Source organism: Aquarana catesbeiana, linkage group LG02 (genome assembly GCF_042186555.1).
Source record: "Aquarana catesbeiana isolate 2022-GZ linkage group LG02, ASM4218655v1, whole genome shotgun sequence".
NCBI classification, from domain to species: domain Eukaryota; kingdom Metazoa; phylum Chordata; class Amphibia; order Anura; family Ranidae; genus Aquarana; species Aquarana catesbeiana.
In genome coordinates, this window is record NC_133325.1 from 558777597 (window position 1) to 558798194 (window position 20598).

General features: G+C 42.2%; 1 protein-coding gene across 1 annotated transcript in view; it reads left to right on the plus strand.

The window, feature by feature from the left end:
* The first annotated feature begins 204 nt into the window (after positions 1 to 204).
* PPARD (peroxisome proliferator activated receptor delta) overlaps positions 205 to 20598 on the plus strand; it is a 67286-nt gene continuing 46892 nt past the window's right edge. The window contains exon 1 of the mRNA XM_073616021.1: positions 205 to 333. Coding sequence (XP_073472122.1) covers positions 324 to 333 — 10 coding nt within the window. The 5' untranslated portion in view covers positions 205 to 323. The remainder of the gene's footprint in view (positions 334 to 20598) is intronic.

Below are 20598 nucleotides of genomic sequence, written 5' to 3' on the forward strand. Positions count from 1 at the left end.
AAGACCTTCTATAATCCATGGTATTGTTGTTATCTTGTGTTTCGTCCAGTACTGAAATAGTGCAATGTTAGATGGGAAACAGTAGCAGCGAGTATCATAACAAGCGTGTATAGACAAAACTATACTGAAAGGATGCAAAAGATTGGGGAAAGGTTCAAGGGTTTGCAAAGAATGCATGTAATACTCTCCACCCCCACCACTCACATTCCAGCTGCCTGCTGTGATGTCATCTGAGTCACAGGAAACAGCAGAGCAGGAAGGGGGAGGGGGGGCTCTTTAAATCCTGAATAATAAAAAATAAAATCCTGTCACATCGCAGACAGATGAAAGACGGTAAATTACCCATCCTTTTCTACTCTTAGTACCTAAGATAGGGTAAATGATGTCTGTGGGTGCTTGTAAATATGTACTGAGCAATGTATGTGAAGGTTCAAGATGTCTGTGTGTGTGGATGTACAGACTCCTTGCTGTAAACATCATAGGAAGTGTGCAGAAGTTTCAGCTCCTTCATGTATTTGTCTGCCTGTCTTGTGTGATTGTATGGGAAAAAAGCGACCATCTCTACCGAGACAGCAGAAAAGAGAAATAATGCTTGAGGATGTTAGTGCTTTGTTTACATGTTTATTTACAAGGATGTGTTGCTCTGTTAGGACTTTTTGAACAACCAGAATTGTGAGGATGGTGGGATTAAAATATGAAATAGTCAATTTCATAGAGAAATGTAATATTGCATCTGTTGTAGCATATGTCTGAGATGGATTTATGTTGTTCTTCGATTCGGGAGACCGTGTATTAACCATATGCTGATATTTACTTGGTATTAGTTACATTATTTCAGTAAACTAGTCAGTCTTGTGTGTGTGTGTGTGTATATGCGTGTATATATATATATATATATATATATATATATATATATATATATATATATATATATATATATATACACACGTTATGAAAAGCCAGCATCCGTATGTCAATGCCATACCTCTCCTGGGACCTTAGAATAGTGACTACAGCCAGGATTGGTAATCGACTGAATGATCAGACAGGGATTGAGACTGGCCATACATTATACAATTTTCTTGTTCAATTTTCCTTTAGATTTACCAAAACCATGTAATATGAGGTCAAACCTAAACCCTTTTAATTTGCATGCAATCAGACAGGTCCTTGTACTACATAGTGTAACATGCATCTAAAGGAAATTGAATAAGAAAATTGTATCTCTCTCTCCTCTTTCAATTTACTCTTTATATAGTTCTGGTAGCAGAACTTTTATTTCCTTGGTTTTCATTATACCAATTGTACATAGTTCCAACATGTAGTATAAGATTTTGGATTCTATAATAAATTATTTCTTTTTTTTTTCTATTTTTATTTAAAAACTATACTCTTGATAATAATTAAAACCTTTTTTTTTTTAATCTGAGGTCATCTTATATTAACCAGGTCTAAGTTGGTTTTATCCCCTCTTATACAATGTATGGCACAATCTTTTGAGTAGTTAGATCCATGCTAAAATTGTTTTAGTTAAACTACTTTTAGTTTATGTTGGAACTAAAACTCAATATTACCATATATGTGATCTTTTCTTTTGCTGCCAACATATTTACTTATGTATACTAACTGTTAAAATTAAACAATAAACAATAAACAAATTTGACAAGGAAAAAAAAAAAAAGAAAATTGTATAATGTATGACCAGCTTTACTGTAACTTTCAGTTTACTAAACAGGTGCAAAGTTGGAAGCAATAATTTAAAGCAGTGTCTGGATGGCAAGAACATACACCGCAACATAATAGTAGCAGAGAATAGACATTGCTTAATTTTCATTAGTCATCGATTAATGCAGAAAGTTCGGAATACAGCGGAACCTTGGATTACGAGCATAATCCGTTCCACGAGAATGCTTGAAATCCAAAGCACTCGCATATCAAAGCGAGTTGCCCCATAGAAGTCAATGGAAACAAAGAGAATTACCGGTAGTTCCGCATTGACTTCTATTGCACGTAATACTGCTTGTGGCCAGAGGAAATACTCGGGGACAGCTCGTCTGAACTCGGAAAGGCTCGGAAACAGTCGGGAACAGAGTATTTTTTTATCATTTACCAAGCTGTGGAGCAACTGCAAAGTGCACAGTCTCTTTGCCCTTAGTAAATCAACCCCATAGTCTCTATAAGAATCTAAAGGCTGAAAACCACTACTTTAGTAAAACAATAAAGAACACAGCTAAGAGCAATTATCCTCATAGAAAACATCCCTCACAGTGAAGTCAAAGGTAGCTCTGTTAACACAGATAAAGAGCCGGAAGGATCCAAGGAGAAAGGGCCACCCCAATGGAATTTGAGTACTCTGGTAGCAATTGGGGAGGTGCTCCTCAGAGTAGCTGAGTCTTCTAAACAATGTGTGAGCTATTAGGCTCCTGCCTGGCTGTCTGCATGCTGGTTCTGCCAGTGGAGGGCCACTCACCTGGCTGCAGATCACTTGCTACCTCAGTCTTATGAGGTGTGGCCTCTCTAAGCTGCTGAGGGAGTGAAGCAGAGGAATTTATACTTCCAGGGCATGTCCCGGAAACCAAGGAGTTGTGGTAAATGGCATTAAAGGGGCTTGCGCCTGCATATGAGTATGGTTTAGGAGGCCACAAAGCATGTTATCTGGGGAGTAGTTTGGCTTGACTGTGTGTGTTTGGTATGTCGCTGCCTCTCCGTGGCGCCGGCATTGCAAGTGTGGACACCCGGCTGTAACAGCTTTACAGCCGGGTGAGCACTGCGCATTCACGTGTCACACTGTGCTCTCTTAGTGGCTAAGCAATCTTCTGGGACCTGTGACGTGACCCAGAAGTAGGGATGAGCCGAACAACCCCCCCGGTTTGGTTCACATCCAGAACATGCGAACAGGCAAAAAATTTGTTCGAACACGCGAACACCGTTAAAGTCTATGGGACACGAACATGCATAATCAAAAGTGCTCATTTTAAAGGCTTATATGCAAGTTATTGTCATAAAAAGTGTTTGGGGACCTGGGTCTTCCCCCAGGGGACATGTATCAATGCAAAAAGAAGTTTTAGAAATGGACGTTTTTTCAGGAGCAGTGATTTTAATAATGCTTAAAGTGAAACAATAAAAGTGTAATATCCCTTTAAATTTCGTACCTGGTGGGTGTCCATAGTATGCCTGTAAAGGGGCGCATGTTTCCCGTGTTTAGAACAGTCTGAGAGCAAAATGACATTTCTAAAGGAAAAAAAGTCATGTAAAACTACTATCGCTACTATCACTACTAACTACTGTAAAACTACTATCTCTAGCGCCGGCTATAATAAATTGTAGGTTCGGCAATACACATAAAAGTTCATTGATAAAAACGGCATGGGATTCCCCCACAGGGGAACCCCGAACCAAAATTAAAAAAAAAAAGCGATTGAGACAAAACAAACTGAAACCAAACTTCTTTTGAGATGAAGGTTTTACATAAATAAATAAAAGCTGGTCATTGTAAGCATCCCTGCCAGTATTAAATGGTTTTTCTCATCCCTGTAACTGATACATTTGCAAGAGAGCTTGTCTTTTTGAAAAACAACAGACTTACTGGCTGGATCACCAGAGGAAAATAGATGAAAGAAAGCCTAAAAAAGAAAACAAATGCAGCCATCACATCTATGAATTGGTAAGCTGCAATATAATACAGGTTTGCTTTTGGGTTTAATATTGCTTTAAAGTTGTTGTAAAGGTGGAAGGTTTTTTTCTTAAAGTGGAGCTCCACCCAAAAGGGGAAGTTCTGCTATAAAGACTCGTTTCCGCTCCTCTTGAACAATTGCCACTTTTGGGGGGGAGCAGGTACCCGACTTTGACAGGTACCCACTTCCATTCTGACCGCTCCTCTCTCCCTCCTGCAAGTCTTCTGGGACACTGATGGGGTCCCAGAAGACTGCATCCAGCATTCACAATTTGCAGCATAAAGAATTTATACTCAACGCTGCCTCTGTGAACCACTAAACTACATATACATGCATCAAATATGTGTCATATAACAACATGTATAATAAAGTGCTTAGTGTCAATATAGTGCAAATAAAGTGCAATCAATAAAGTTCAACAGATGTGCAAAGTAAAGTGCAATCAATAAAGTTCATCAAGTGTGGGGTACAGGGTTGGTGACATGTTGATATAATCTTGGTGACTTTCTGTGCTCCCCTCCTGCGTCACCACTCACCAAATAAAGATGACAAATGCGCCTGTGTTATATATCAAGATGGTGCCTCCCGTCCAACGAATAGGTTGGTTGATCGTGCCTCAGAGAATGGGATCTCCTTTCCTCCACCACTTAGGATGTAAGTCCTACACACTTTACTCAGTCAAAGGACACAGATAATCTGCGAAGGCTGTTTGGATGCCAAGGCGTCAATTTTGCGCGTTTGTAAAGATTCTGATGTAGGTGTAATGATTTTAAACCTTTTAATAAATCTTGCAGTATTACACTATATGTTCCCTTTCCTTAATTTGTGCAAACTTTACTATCCTGACCATCCTTTGACTGAGTAAAGTGTGTAGAACTTACATCATGTGGTGGAGGAAAGGAGATCCCACTCTCTGAGGCATGATCAACCAACCTATTCGTTGGACGGGAGGCACCATCTTGATATATAACACAGGAGCATTTGTCATCTTTATCTGGTGAGTGGGGACCCAGGAGGGGAGCACAGGAAGCCACCAAGATTATATCAACGTGTCACCAACCCTGTACCCCACACTTGATGAACTTTATTGATTGCACTTTATTTGCACTATATTGACACTAAGCATTTTATTATACATGTTGTTATATGACACATATTTGATGCATGTATATGTATATTAGTGGTTCATAGAGGCAGCGCTGAGTATAAATTCTTTTTGTTACTTTTTTGGGGTACTTACCTTGCACTACAGCGGCAACCCAATCACATATATATGTATATGTAAACATATATATATATATATATATATATATATATATATATATATATATATATATATTTTTTTTTTTTTTCACTTTTTTCCACGACGCGGGTTTCATTTTCATTTTTACAATGTGCAGTATTACTCGCACATGCGCAGTGGGCACCCAGCTGTGAAGACGCAAGCTGTCACAGCCGGGTGCCCATGGGGACCAGAGACAGTGGGTGAGATCGACTGGGGTAACCATACCGCTGGATCGTGGGACAGGTAAGTGGCTGTTTATTAAAAGTCAGTAGCTACAGTTTTTGTAGCTGCTTACTTTTATTTTTTCCACAGGTGACTGGAACTCCGCTTTAATGCATCCTCTGCATTAGGCTACTTTCACACTGAGGCAGTTTTCGGGCATTTTGGTGCTAAAAGCCTGTAAAGCGCTTGAAAACTCTGCCTCTCGTGCCTCCTCAGTGTGAAAGTGCTCGGACGGTGCGCTTGCAGGACGGGAAAAAAAGTCCTGCAAGCAGCATCTATGGGGTGGTGTAGAAGCGCTGTATACAGCGCTCCTACACCGCCCCTGCCCATTGGAATAAAAAGGGATTCGGAAGCGCCACAACACGGGCGCTTGTAACCCCTTCCTTAACCCCTTCTTGGGGGTTAAAAGAGCCCCTCTAGTGGCCAAAAAGCGCCACTTAAACAGCGGCAAAAAAAACCTTCTATGTTCAATTCCCTCCTTACCCAGCCCTCCCTAAATACTTACCTGAGCCCGGTCTCTATCCAGCACTGTATCAAAGAGCAGCGGTTCTCTCTTCTCACTGAAGATCGAGGTAGCAGTGGGAGCGCTGTCAACCACAGCCCACAGCCAGTGAGGAGACAGAGCCATGCCCAGGGCCACGTCTATGGACACACAAAGCCTGGCTCAGCATCAAACCTGCACAAGTGCCCCCATATTTCAGAGACTATGGTCTTACAGAAGTGACCCAATGGGATCTTCATAGTATTAAGTCCACTTTGGACAATACCTAACTCTAAAGCCTCATACACACGATCAGACTTTATACAAACTTTCCCGTGGATTTCTATACAAAGGACGTTGGCCGTGAACTTGTTAAGCATACACATGACAGGACTTTTTAGGCAACAAACACGAACGTAGTGACGTTTCAACGTACTGACGACACTTCAAAAGAGGACGTTCAATTTTCTTCGGCGCCACCCTTTGGTCAACTTCTGTATTGTTGTCTGATCTTTTGCATTGGTTCTGAGCATGCGTGTTTGTACTTTGTACTAAAGTCCGATGGTTTTGTTCACACAATCGGACTTGCCGACGTCGGACTTTTGTTGCCGCCAAGTTTGTCTGTTCGCACCGAAAAAGTTTGTCCGATGGAGCGTACACACAGTCGGATGTTGCCTTAAAACAGCTAATTTGCATGTTTGAAAGTCTGACCGTGTGTATGCTCCATCGAACATTTGTTGTCGGACTTTCCACCAACAAAAGTTGGCTAGCAGGTTCTCAAATTTTCGGACAAAAGTCCACACATGCTCGGAACCAAGTACGAGCCGGAAGCGCTCAGTCTTGTAAAACTAGCATTCGTAATGGAGATATCACATGACTATTGAACTTCCTTTTTCTCGGCTCGTCGTATGTCTTGTATGTTACCACGTTCCCACGTTCGTAATTGTTGGCCAACATTTGAGTGACCGTGTGTATGCAAGACAAGTTGGTGCCAACAACCTTCGGACAAAAATCCACGGTTTTGTTGTCGGAAAGTCCGATTGAGTGTACGGGGCATTACTCTTAATATAAAACACAGGGTTTGTGCAATCTTTTAATGGTCTTGCTGTTTAATTATAATTAGAGGGTTACCATGCAAATATTTCAGCATATTTTCATGGTAACCCTCTAATTTTAATTAAACAGACCATTAAAAGATTAAACAAACCCTGTAATTTATATTAAATAGATTCTCGCCCAAGTGCTGTACAAAGACTCACATTCTATTGGAGTACTGCTGGATTAATGAAAGAGTTTTAAAATGTCACATTCTTTGTTGGTTGTGGCATTAGCAGGTAATCTGAATGCATTTCTCTTTAAAAATCCAGTGGAATCCCAATTTTGACATCTCTGAAGGTCATAAGGATATAAATAACGTTGTCATGCATTCTGTATAGTAGCCAGTATTGGGAAGATACCTATCTCCAAGCTTTGGTCCTAAGGTTGTTTATGAATTGGAGAGATACCAAACATTCAGAAACAGAAGGAATTGTTAGAGTAGTAAGCAATATTAATAAATGCAAGCTTACACAAAATCCATTGTGAGGAAATTAATACATGCCAAAAGTTGTCACCTAAAGCATGTAATATCCTCCATCCCATGAGATTGTTATATTTAAGGGATTTTTCTCTGACATCAGCAGGGACATAACTAAAAATTACAGGGCTTTGCTGTGTCTGTTCTATGTAAGAAGAATGGCCCCTCTTTCAGCCCTTGTTCACATTGAACGCGGCTTTGTAATCGTGCAATAGTGCCACTTGAAAGACACATGTACAGATGTCTATTGAAGTCGCACCCGAAGTTGCCAAAAGTAGTGCAGGAACTACTTTTGCAAATTGGGGGGGGCGCGCTGCAAAGTCAGCAGTAAACTGATTGGACCGGCGTAATTGCCGGCAATAGGATGCGACTTCTCATGCGATTTGACCTGTCAAATCACATGACAAATTGCTCCAATGTAAACGAGGGATTGTGGTCAGAAAGAAACTGGCTCAGGTGGTCTAATTAATACACAGAAAAGTAATCTGGGCATTTTAGTCCCTGAGCCAAAAATCACAGACGTTTTTAAAGCGAAATTCCGCTTAAAAAAAAAAAGAGAATTAAAAGTCAGCAGCTACAAATACTGCAGCTGCTGACTTTTAATAATCGGACACTTACCTGTCCCAGGGTCCAGCGATGCGGGGGATCGAAGCCCCACTCGTCTCCCCCTCCCTCGTATTGTAACTTCACAGCCGGCACCCACTGCGCATGCGCGAGCCACGCCACGCCCCGTGACTGGCCGTGCAATCATCTGGGACCTGTGACGTGTCCCAGATGATTGCCTAGAGGGGGGGGGCAGAGCTGATCTCCCTTCCGGCGTTGAGGGAAGTGACGTAAGGAGCCGAGGTGAGTAAGGAGGCAGATTAGCCCCCTAGCAACAGGCATTAAGAGGTGATTAATTTTTCAGTAGGTGAGTGTTTTTTTTTTAATTTATTTAATGAAATTTTTTTTTTTTTGGGTGAAACTCCACTTTAAAGTATGAAAAGAGGCAAAACTCTTTTTTTTGGTTTTAGATAAAGTGGAGATAGATTATGTTCTGACTCAACTACAAGGCCATAAGCTTTATCTCCAGCGATAAATAGAGCTTATACAACCTGGTGATCTATTTATCTCCTGCATCGATTCAGAGAGTTTAACTCGATGAATAAACTCACATGTTGAAGAAATCAGACAATGAAAGCCTTTCGAATGTACCGTTTAACCACTTGCTGACCGCTGCACGTTGATATACGTCGGCACAATGGCAGCGGTGGGCAAGCCGCATACAGCGTGACCATGCCCGCGAGACCCACGGGCTCGATGTCGGCCGGTCTCCCGGCGATCGTGTCACAGAGCCACAAAACGGGGATGTGCCTATGTAAACAAGGCATTTCCCCATTCTGCCTTGTGAAATGACATCGGGAGCAGTGATCGCTGTCACATGAGTGGAAGCCCATCCCCCCCACAGTTAGAATCACTCCCTAGGACACACTTAACCCCTTCATCACCCCCCTAGTGGTTAACCCTATCCCTGACAGTGTCATTTATACAGTAATCAGTGCATTTTTATAGCACTGATCGCTGTATAAATGACAGTGGTCCCAAAATAGTGTCAAAAGTGTCCGATGTGTCGGCCATAATGTCGCAGTCATGATAAAAATTGCAGATCGCCACTATAACCCTCCTTTACTAAAAAAAAAAAAAAAAATTAATAATAAAAATGCCATAAAACTATCCCCTATTTTGTAGACGCTATAACTTTTGCGCAAACCAATCAATATACACCTATTGCAAACTATTTTACCAAAATCGCTCTTTTTGTTTATAGCGCAAAAAAAAAAAAAATCGCAGAGGTGATCAAATACCACCAAAAGAAAGCTCTATTTGTGGGAAAAAAAGGATGTCAATTTTGTTTGGGTGTAACGTCGCACGGCCGCGCAATTGTCAGTTAAAACGACGCAGTGCCGAATCGCAAAAAGTGCTCTGGTCGGGAAGGGGGTAAAATCTTCTGGGGCTGGAACGGTAAATGGAGCATACTCATAGGTAGAAAAACGTTCATGTTGCAAGCCACATGGAAAGATGTCTACACCATGACAGGAAACAGTGGAATGATTCCAGAGAGTGTGAGGGGGCGGAGTATACCCCGTTAGGGAGATTTACCCTTTCTATTTGTCCTGGTTACCATTATCATTGAAGGTGAAAGTAAAAGATAACGCCAAATTTTGGGTTATCCCCAGAAAAGTAATGGAGGGGAAATCTTCCAATGGGAACACTAGTTCTGTGACCTGGGGGTCCCCAAGAAATTCCCTTAATTTGCAGGGATTTCATCTAACTTCCTGTTTGACTGTAGGACAGGAAGTGAAGGGACATCTCCACAATGGGACATAGATGGTGGAAAAAAATTTGACAGAGGCTATAACCCTCCCTTACTCTATCCAAAATAAGAAAAAAAGTTTTGCCTATACAGTGCCTTGAAAAAGAATTCATACCCCTTGAAATTTTACACATTTTGTCATGTTACAACCACAAATGTAAATGTATTTTATTGGGATTTTATGTGATAGACCAACACAAAGTGGCACATAATTGTGAAGTGGAAGGAAATGATAAATGGTTTTCATAATGCTTTACATATAAATATGTGAAAAGTGTGGCGTGCATTTTTTTCAGCTCCCCTGAGTCAATACTTTGTAAAACCACCTTTCACTGCAATTACAGCTGCAAGTATTTTTGGGTATATCTCCTCCAGCTTTGCATATCTAGAGAGTGAAATTTTTGCCCACTCTTCCTTGCAAAATAGCAAGAGTTCTGTCAGATTGGATAGAGAGTGTGTGTGAACTGACATTTTCAAGTCTTGCCACAGATTCTCAATTGGATTTAGGTCTGGACTTTGACTGGGCCATTCTAACATGAATATGTTTTGATCCAAACCATTCCATTGTAGCTCTGGCTGTATGTTTAGGGTCGTTGTCCTGCTGGAAGGTGAACCTCCACCCCAGTCTCAAGTCTTTTGCAGACTCTAATGTCGCGTACACATGGCCGGACTTGCCAACGGGCTAACCTCCATCGACATTTCCGACGGAAAGATTAGAACATGTTCTATATCTGAGTCCATCGGAAATGCCGACAGAAAAAGTCTGATGGGGCATACACACGGTCGGAATGTCTGACCGAATGCTCCCATTGGACTTTTTCTGTTGGGAAGTCCGGCCGTGTGTACGCGGCATAACAGGTTTTCTTCCAAGATTGTCCTGTATTTGGCTCCATCTATCTTCCCATCAACTCTGACCAGCTTCCCTGCTGAAGAAAAGCATCCCCACAACATGATGCTGCCACCACCATGTTTCATGGTGGGGATATTGTGTTCAGGGTGATGTGCAGTGTTAGTTTTCCGCTACACATAGCATTTTTCTTTTAGACCAAAAAGTTCAAATTTGGTCTTATCTGACCAGAGCACCTTCTTCCACATATTTGCTGTGTCCCCCACATGGCTTCTCGCAAACTGCAAACTGGACTTCTTATGGCTTTCTTTCAACAGTGGATTTCTTCTTGCCACTTTTCAATTAAGGCCAGATTTGTGGAGTGCACAACTAATAGTTGTCCTGTGGACAGATTCTCCTACCTTAGCTGTGGATCTCTGCAGCTCCCCCAGAGTTTCCATACACCTCTTGGCAGCTTCTCTGATTAATGCTCTCCTTGCCCAGCCTGTCAGTTTAGGTGGATGTCTATTTCTTGGTAGGTTTGCAGTTGTGCCATACTCTTTCCATTTTGGGATGATGGATTGAACAGTGCTCCGTGAGATGTTCAAAGCTTGGGATATTTTTTTTATAACCTAACCCTGCTTTTAACTTCTCCACAACTTTATCCCTGAGCTGTCAGGTGTGTTCCTTGGCCTTCATGATGCTGTTTGTTCACTAAGGTTCTCTAATAAACCTCTGACGGCTTCACAGAACAGCTGTATTTATACTGAGATTAAATTACACACAGGTGGGCTTTATTTACTAATTAGATGACTTATGAAGGCAATTGGTTCCACTAGATTTTAGTTAGGGTTATCAGAGTAAAGGGGCTGAATACAAATGCGCACCACACTTTTCAGATATTTATTTGTAAAAAAAAAATTGAAAACCATTTATCATTTTCCTTCTACTTCACAATTATGTGCCACTTTGTGTTGGTCTATCACATAAATGCCCAATAAAATTTTTACTTTTTTGGTTGTAAGAAGGCAAAATGTGGAACATTTCAAGGGGTAGGATTAATTTTTCAAGGCACTGTAGTTCTACTTAAAGGCTACAATCACATGAGAGTTCATGTGTGGCAAAGGGCGGTCACCTGCAAGAGTCAGTGGATTCTTGCCGGCGGTTGTAAACACATTTGCACACACTGTATGCGAACAGCTGTATGGTCAGGGGCAGCTGTCAGGTTTGTACTAATTCATGGCAGGTGCTGCTGATGTTCGCATGTAACCGATTGTTTGAATACTGACCCTGGACGTAGCCAGTGTGCATCTAGGGTGAGGGTCGGTTCACACTGAGGCAGCATGACTTACAGCGCGACTGCCTCAGGCGACCTGGACACGACTGAGCGGCGACTTGCAAAACAACTTCTGTATAGAAGTCAATGCAAGTCGCCCCCAAAGTCGTACAGGAACCTTTTTGTAAGTCGGAGCGACGACCATTGCAGAGAACGGGACACTACTCGTCAGGCGACTAGGTCGCCTGACAAGTCGTCCCAGTGTGAACCGAGGCTTAGTGTTTCTGTGGAATTTTGTTGGCAGACAAACTGGCCCCAGATAATTGGCCAGTTTGTATGTGGCCATAGCACAGAGTGTTACCGCATCCAGACATGGCATCTATCCACCTCTGAATGCATCAAACTAGCCACACATGAACTCCCATTTTAACCACTTCTGGACCGCTGCACGCAAATATACTGCAGCAGGGCGGTCCTCCTGTGCGAAATCACATACCTGTACGTGATTTCGTGCACTGGGTGTGGGGCGTGTGCAGGCGCTGCTCATGCTGTGATTGGACACATCCGAAGCCAATCGGTGGGTTTGGTGGACCCGATGTTCACCGGCACAACACGATCATTCTGAGGAGAGGCAGAATGGCAGTCTGCCTATGTAAACAAGGCAGACCGCTGTTCTTTGAGAGGGGAAGCTAGAGATCTTGTGTACCTGCTAAGCGGAAACACAGATCTCTGTCTTCCCCCAGTCAAAACACCTCCCACACAGTTAGAAAGCACTCCCTAGGAGCACATTTAACCCTTTGATCACCCCTTCCCTGCCAGTGTCATTAGTACAGTGACAGTCCATTTTTTTAGCACTGATCACAGTACTGGTGTCACTGGTCCCAAAAAAGTGTCACTTAGTGTCAGATTTGTCCGGACCAATGTTGCAGTCCTGCTAAAAATCGATGATCGCCGCCATTACTAGTAAAAACAATTAAAAAAAAAAATTCCATAAATATATCCCATAGTTTGTAGACAGTATAACTTTTGCACAAACCAATCAATATACGCTTATTGGGATTTTTTTTACCAAAAATATGTAGCAGAATACCTGTTGGCCTAAACTGATGAATACATTTTATTTTTAATTTTTTTTTTATTGAATATCTTTTATTGCAGAAAGTAAAAAATATTGTTTTTTGTTTCAAAGTTGTTTTTTGTTTATAGCGCAAAATATAAAAATCGCAAAGGTGATCAAATACTACCAAAAGAAAGCTCTAAAGCTCTATTTGTGGGAAAAAAGGACGTCAATTTTATTTGGGTACAGCGTCGCACAACCGCGCAATTGTCAGTTAAAGCATCAGAGTGCCATAATGCAAAAAATGACCTGATCATGAAGGGGCTAAACTTTCTGGGGCCGAAGAGGTTAAGGTAGCCTAAGAGGGGAAAACTGATTAAAGCTGGACATACACCATTCAGCCCGCAGGCTGAATGAAAGAAAACTAACAGATTTTTCCATCCACACAAACTGCCTGGATGGACAAATCCCTACTGCCAGGCTATTACATTTTAACAGCCATGAGTTCCGGCTGTCAGAATACATGAACAGTGCCTGCAGCCGATTGGCTACTGGTACTGTTCAGTGGTCAGTCAACAATTATAGGGCTGGCTACTTCAACAAATGTCAATTCAGCACTTGACTTTTGTCGAGGCTGCAATGCCACCTACTGTAAAGAAGCCCAAAAATATGCCATTTTTTTTGTTTATCCAAAAATGAAAAAAATGACTTAATTCTCCCCTATCCACATATTCCAGGGGGGTGGGGGAATCCTCCCTACTAAGCTATTGTATTCTGACAGCAGGGAGACTTTGCTGCTGTCAGAAGACACAGATCAGCATGTAAACAGGTTTAAATAACCAGATAGATGCTGTCCCGGCTGGGAGGGTAGGAGTTATTGCCTTCTCAGGTTCTCTGGTCTTTTGGCAGGTTCTTCTCAGAGTCCAGCCCACTCATCCTGTGGCAGTGTTAATTTTAGTCTTAGGACTAAAATGGCACTTTAGTTTTAGTCCCATTTTAGTCTTCTGCAATTGTTTTAGTTTTAGTTGTATTTAGTCGACTAAATCTCCAGTACATTTTAGTCGACTAAATCTCCACTACATTTTAGTCGACTAAAATCTCCAGTACATTTCAGTAATTGCAATTTAGTTTTAGTCATAGTCTTTTGACTAAAATGGCATTTTAATTTTAGTCTCATTTTAGTCTTTTGACTAAAATGGCTTATAGTTTTAGTCGTATTTTAGTCATCTCAATTGTTTTAGTTTTAGTCGTATTTTAGTCGACTAAAATAGTATTCATTTAGTCGACTAAAATGTTTTAGTCATTTTAGTCGACTAAAATGTTTTAGTCGTTTTAGTCGACTAAATTAACACTGTCCTGTAGTATATAAATATGGGAGAATGGCCCATTAAGAGAGTTCTGGGGTCCGAATTTAGTTGAATTAAGTTCTGACTGGGGGGACAGAGAGTTCAGGGAGTCGTAGCCCCCCCCCGTGGAGAGCCAAAGGGAGAGAAATAGCTGTAACTTCCGTCCATAAGGGAGAGAGGTGGAGAATGTTACCCACCAGGAGCAGAAGGAGGTCATCTATCACCATCTGAAGTCATCTGAACCTGGGGTTTGCCCTGAAGACACCAGCACTGGAGTATGCCTCTGAAGGACTTACATCTGCGTGAGAGTGTCTCTGAAGCACTGTAATTGTTTGGACTTCACCTTTTCAAGTATGCCGGAGCAGCACAGGCCTGCTGTTAGGAGTAGGGACATAGGAAAAACCTTGCACTTGTATGTTAGACTTTGGAATGTTCATGTTTCACTTTTCCCAAGTAAAGTATTTGAAATGTTGTTCTTGCATGGTCTGAAGTTGCTAAAGAGGTGTATTCCAAGTAACCCGCACACATAGTTCACCAAGTGGGTCTTATACACATTGGTGTACAAAGACATCGGAGTAGTGTGGAGTAGTGTAAAGACACGAGTGGTTACCTAGAGTAACGAAGTTTGACAAGCAGTCTATCGATAGCGTGTACCGTTTATAGGTCGAACGGCCTCTAGCAGCAAGGGGGATGCTGTCGGCACTCCTGCCAGCGATCTGTCTCCCAGAGCAATGAGAGCGGATTTGCACTGCATAGGTTCCCATCCTGTACAGAGGTACGGAGGCTCAAGTTAAGTGCACACGTGGAGCCCACTCTGCTACTGGGGAATGGTAGTGGAAAATGCTGGACAGGTGGATATGGACAGGGCTCAGCATGCCCCTCCTAAATGCAAGTCACAGAGAGGGTGTACATTGTCATGGGCCCTGAGAGGTAACTGGAGAACAGTTGCAGTGCAAGTGTACATGGTGTACGCTCATCTCTGAGAGTAGAGGCCCGCCTTAAGGTTGAGTATTCCCCGACAGCAGCCTCAGCCTTGTCCTAGGGCATTGGTGAAAACGGCACAAAGCAGAGGTACTCCATGTGTAGTAAAGTGACCCTGTACAAGGTACCTAGCATAGCCCAGAAGAACCCACCCTGGGGTAGGCCTTCCATGTGACCCTTGCTTGGCGCCCAGCTAGGAGGGAAACATGAAGGTCGTTACAAACAACTACCTACCTATACCCCTTCTTACAAGCCCTGCTGGCCTTGGTCTGTGACACTGTTCAAGCAGGGAAAATCAGATTTGCCCTCACTATTTGTCATGTTTACAGTTATCACCGAGAATGAATGCGAAAGAAAATCCCACATTTTGAGTTATCCGATCATGAAAAGATTGGAGATCTTCCAATGGGGGTCACTAGTTCTGGTGACAACCAGAGATTCCCTCACTTTGAGGGATTTCTTCTTACTTCCTGTTTTGGCTATGGGACAGGAAGTGAAAGGAAAATCTCCCCAATGGGATGCAGGTGGCAAAAAAAAAAAAATAAATCTGACAGGAGTTTTAACCTTCCATTACTTCATCCAAAATTTAAAGTGGTGTTCCGGCCGAAATTATACTTTTTAAATAAAAATACCCCTATAATACACAAGCTTAATGTATTCTAGTAAAGTTAGTCTGTAAACTAAGGTCTGTTTTGTTAGTTTATAGCAGTAGTTTGTTATTTTATAAACTTACAGCAGGCCGTGGCCATCTTAAGTCTGGGCATCTGAAGCCAGACTGTATTTCTTCCTGGATCTCATTCTTGCAGATCTCGCACATGCTCAGTGCAGCACAAGCAGTGTAATAGGTTTCAGGTCAGGTTTCCATAGCAACTACAGTGTCAGAGGAAGTTGCCGCCCCTTCCCAGAAGGCATTGCAAACAGGAAATGATGCGATGGGCCGCGGCCAGGGAGGAGAAAGTGAAAAATGAATACAGCAGATATACAGTAAGTGCTGAGAAAAAAAAAATTAAAAATATCCAATTCGTTTACAGTGCACAGTTTAGTGAGGGATGCTGAAGAGTTGTAAAAGTGGATGGAACTCCACTTTAAAAAAAAACTTGCTACATTAATATGAAAACTTTTAATATTTTATTTTGTAATGGTAATTCTAGGACTGTCACATTTTATAAACCTACTGTACTTGTACTGTACAGTATGTTGAGAGGCCAAAAGAGATGTGCAGTTCCCAATAGACTACTAATATGCTATATAATGTAATGTAGTGTAATGCATATGTTAAATTTGTTTTTTATTCCATAACATGACTGTGAATGTTGCTGTTTCTTCATTATTTTGTGTGTATTTTGCGTGTACAAAAGCACTTCTGTATAATAATGCAGCAGTTCTCAGCTGATGTTATCATGTGGTGTTTTGCAATGTTTGAAAGGCATTGTTAAATAATATGTGTATGTCGTGCTTGTCTACACCAATTTATACCACTTCCTTTATATTCTATGGTTGAAACTTTTTGGTTTTCACTTTAGTCTGTCTCATGTTGCTACCCGTCTGGCATCTGTAGCTGACAAGGAAGGATCTCTTGATCTATTGCTTCATCATTTACCATGTCTTTTTTTGAAAAATAAGCCGATAGTACATAGTATTGGGTGATTGAAGCACAGTGAGTAGAGAGACTATTCTGCAGTGCCAAATTTTCCACTATTCACTGATATTTGGTGATAGGGAGAAATGACACTGCTTCTCTTCTTCTTCTGGCCACTCTCAAAGGGACAAATTGATATAATTAGGGATTGATTTCATAGGTGTGCACAGCCTATTGGATTAGGCCTCAAAGCTCTAACACACACACACACACACATGCCCTTCTCTGCAGCCTCAGCTGCATGGGGCAGTGAATGAATTTGAAGTGCTCTGTGCTGAGTGGCTTCTTGGTCATTCACAAACTGAAGCATAGTAAACACAGTTTACTAGTCTTCAAATATGAATGGACACAGTAAACGAGTGTGTTCACTGTGTTCATTTAGAAAAGGAAGGGGCTGGTAAATTACATATTTACTAGCCTCTTCCCCTGCTCTCCATCCTGAAACATCCAGGGGAGAGAGGAAAAGAGGGAAGCCAGCAGCACTGCGAGGCAAACACGGTGGGAAGCCCAGGCAGAAGGAGGAATCGGCACTGCAGGTAGGGATTAGGGTGTACCCAGGCACATCTGGCTCACCACCTGCGCACACCTATGATTAATTTATAGGTGAATGGATATCACTAATCACTTTCCATTTGTCACAGTTTGCTTTCTTCAGAACTAACCAGTGTCACTGTTCGCAGTTGTTCTTGCTGCAGCTGAGTCTCTGCAGGATCAATCTGATGTTTTGCCCCTAGGTCCCATACTTAATTCCTGTTAGGCCCCATACATTTTTTTTGGCCTTTATCCCTGGCACATGAGACTCTGTTGTTTAGGTGCGGGTGTCTCATACATCAGAGCTAACTGGCCAATGTGCATGAGGCCTAAATCTTTGCATGTGTATTTATCTCTCTGCATCTGTCTATCTAGTGGTGCTAACGAAAAGTGCTACTAGACACTTCCTATGATGTCATGTCTACAAAAGCTATTTAAAGTCAAACTCTTGACACAGCTTTTTTTACAGTTTTTTTTTTCATCTCTAATTATACCATTACAGGTGTCTTTAATTTAGGAGCTCTAAAAACTCCATTGAGCATTGCCGCTATACAGTGAAACTTCTGGCTCCCCGCTGCTTTGGAACGATGTCTGTGAAGGACACCAGTTCCATGTTGTGCCTTCACGCCATCGCCCTGCAGTGCCAGTCTCAGAGCAAAGCACAAACGTTACCTTTGTGCTATGCTTTGTGAATAATATAGCAGAGGGGTGCAGAAGCCCTTCGTTCGTTCATAGACACTGTTCCGATGCAGTAGGGAGCTCCTGTTGTATAGCAGCAGTTTAGAAGGAACTCTGAAGGGAATAAAAATAATGACACTTTTGAGAATTGAAGATAAAAAAAAAAGTAGAAATAGCTGTGCCTTGAGTTGCCTATTCAGTTCACTTGGAATTTGCCCAAGCAAGACCACTCTGAGTATCTGTTCCCAGGCTCCTGCACTGAACATGATCTCTGTTCCATTTATGATAAACGCTTATGACCGCTGCCTGTTCCTTGTTATCCTCCTGCCTTGACATTTTGCCTGTTTGACCAAGACTTTGCCTGCTGATTTCATACCACACTTTATTTCTGCCTGTTTTCAGCTATTTCTGCTCTGAGTGTAGCTGAGAGACGCTTCCTGGAAGCCTTCTCCAGCAAAGCCCATTATCCTTTGTGTGATTCTCTGGTGAACATCGGGCACCTCCTTAGACCCTGCACCATGGCCCTCTTTAAGGCCTACTTTTGCCTGGTGGAACAGAAAGTCCACTACCTCTGTGACACCATTATACTCTGCAGTATTACTTAGAGCCCTTTCACACTGCCAGCGTCGGCAATTTTAGCTGCGCTTTGCGGGCACTAGCGGGGCGCTTTTACCCCCACTAGCGGCCGAATAAAGGGTTAAAAGCACCCGCAAAGCACCGCTGCTGAGGCGCTTTACAGGCGCTTCGGCGGCGCTGCCCATTGATTTCAAAGAAGCTGCTTGCAGGACTTTTTTTGACATCCTGCCAGCGTAGCGCCCCAGTGTAAAAGCACTCGGCCTTCACACTGGGATTGCAGATAAGGCTTTTTTCAGGCACTCTACATGTGCTATTTTTAGCGCTAAAGAGCCTGAAAAACACCTCCAGAGTGAAAGGGGTCTTAAAACGGTAGTAAACTGCTGGGTTATTTTTTTTTCTGACCTGAAAGGTCATGTCATAATGTGCTAGTATGCATTGCATACTAGCACATTATGTGAAACTTACTAAATAATAAAAGATCTTGCGAGCTACCATAAATATATACTGATTTTTTATCTAGACAGCTGCTAGCACTGATCACGTCCCAAATGACCGTGAAAACGTATAGAATCCAGAGGAAAGTGCTGCGCTATCTTAATCTTGGCATGTGATAACCATACTAAATTTCTATTTCCATATGTATTTCCACAAATCACTGTAAATTATATACTTAAATATTACAAATATACCCAATACATAAAGTGCCCTAGTGACAATAAAGTGACTCTGTGCAACAATATAAAGCAAGGTGAAACTCATATCATCATATATAATAAGAAAAACCTTATTTAAGTGCTCAAATACTATAACAAGGAAGTGTTCCAGTGCACTGAAGTGCAATGTGCAAAGTTCTATGTTGAAAAATTATTGTGAAGACATGCGTTGATAAAAAAATAATAAATATAAAGTCCATTCCAAAAATCAATAATCTGATCCAAAAAATAGTGGTGATAACAAGCGTGTTCCTGTGTACACTCTGGTGCTCCCCCCTTCAGTGTATGCGCTCACCTTAGAGCGTGTGACCTTGCCGTTAGGCTCGGTGAAAGCACGCATATGAACCTCTTTTGGGTTCAGTGTCTGTGATGGGATCCTGGGCTGATTGCTGGTACGTTTTCCACATATAAGTATAACAGAGGAAACTAGATAGTGTGATAGCACTCTCACCTAGCAGCAATAGGGTCGCTGGTTCAAATCCTGACCACGACACCATCTGCCTGGAGTTTGCATGTTCTCCCTGTGCCTGCGTGGGTTTCCTCCGGGTACTCCGGGTTCCTCCCACACTCCAAAGGCATGCTGGTAGGTTAATCAGATCCTGTCTATAAATTGGCCCTAGTATGTGTATGTGTTTCTAAGCGCGTCGGGACCCTGCGGGGTAAAGGACCGCGCTATATCAAGATGCAACTCAATATCGTTTAGACTATTTTTATTAATACAAAACACTAGCCCCTTTAATAGGGTACTCACATTTAGTAGGTGCTTCAGTGCACCACTCTTTACAGACCAAACAAAAGACTCTGTGACCGCTGAACTAGTGTGTCCTCCAGGAGACAGTAGATCGGGCTCAGCGCGGAAAGGACACACCAGTTCAGCGGTCACAGCTTTTTTCATTTGGTCTGTAAAGAGTGGTGCACGGAAGCACCTACTAAATGTGAGTATCCTATTAAAGAGGAAGTAAACCCTGATGGGTTTTACTTCCTCTTTATTTCCTTGCAAAGGTAAAGCGTAATGGGCTACTATGCATCGTATAGTAGCCCAATTTGTGTCACTTACCTGACACCGAAGCCCGCGTTGTCGCCATTGTCCCCATGAGCAGGGAGCTTCCATCTTCGCCCCTCATCCTTCCGGGGCAGCGAACTCCAGCTCTGTGACTGGCTAGAGTCGCGTGACGTCACTCCCGCGCATGCGCCGTAGTCATCGGCGCTTGTCTTTTTAGTTAATATCTCCTAAACCGTGGAGGTTTAGGAGATATTTCAAGCACCTACAGGTAAGCCTTAATATAGACTTACCTGTAGGTAAAAGTGGTTGTACAGGGTGTACAACCACTTTAAAGGGGCTGGTGTTTTGTATTAATAAAAATAGTTTAAACAATATCACACT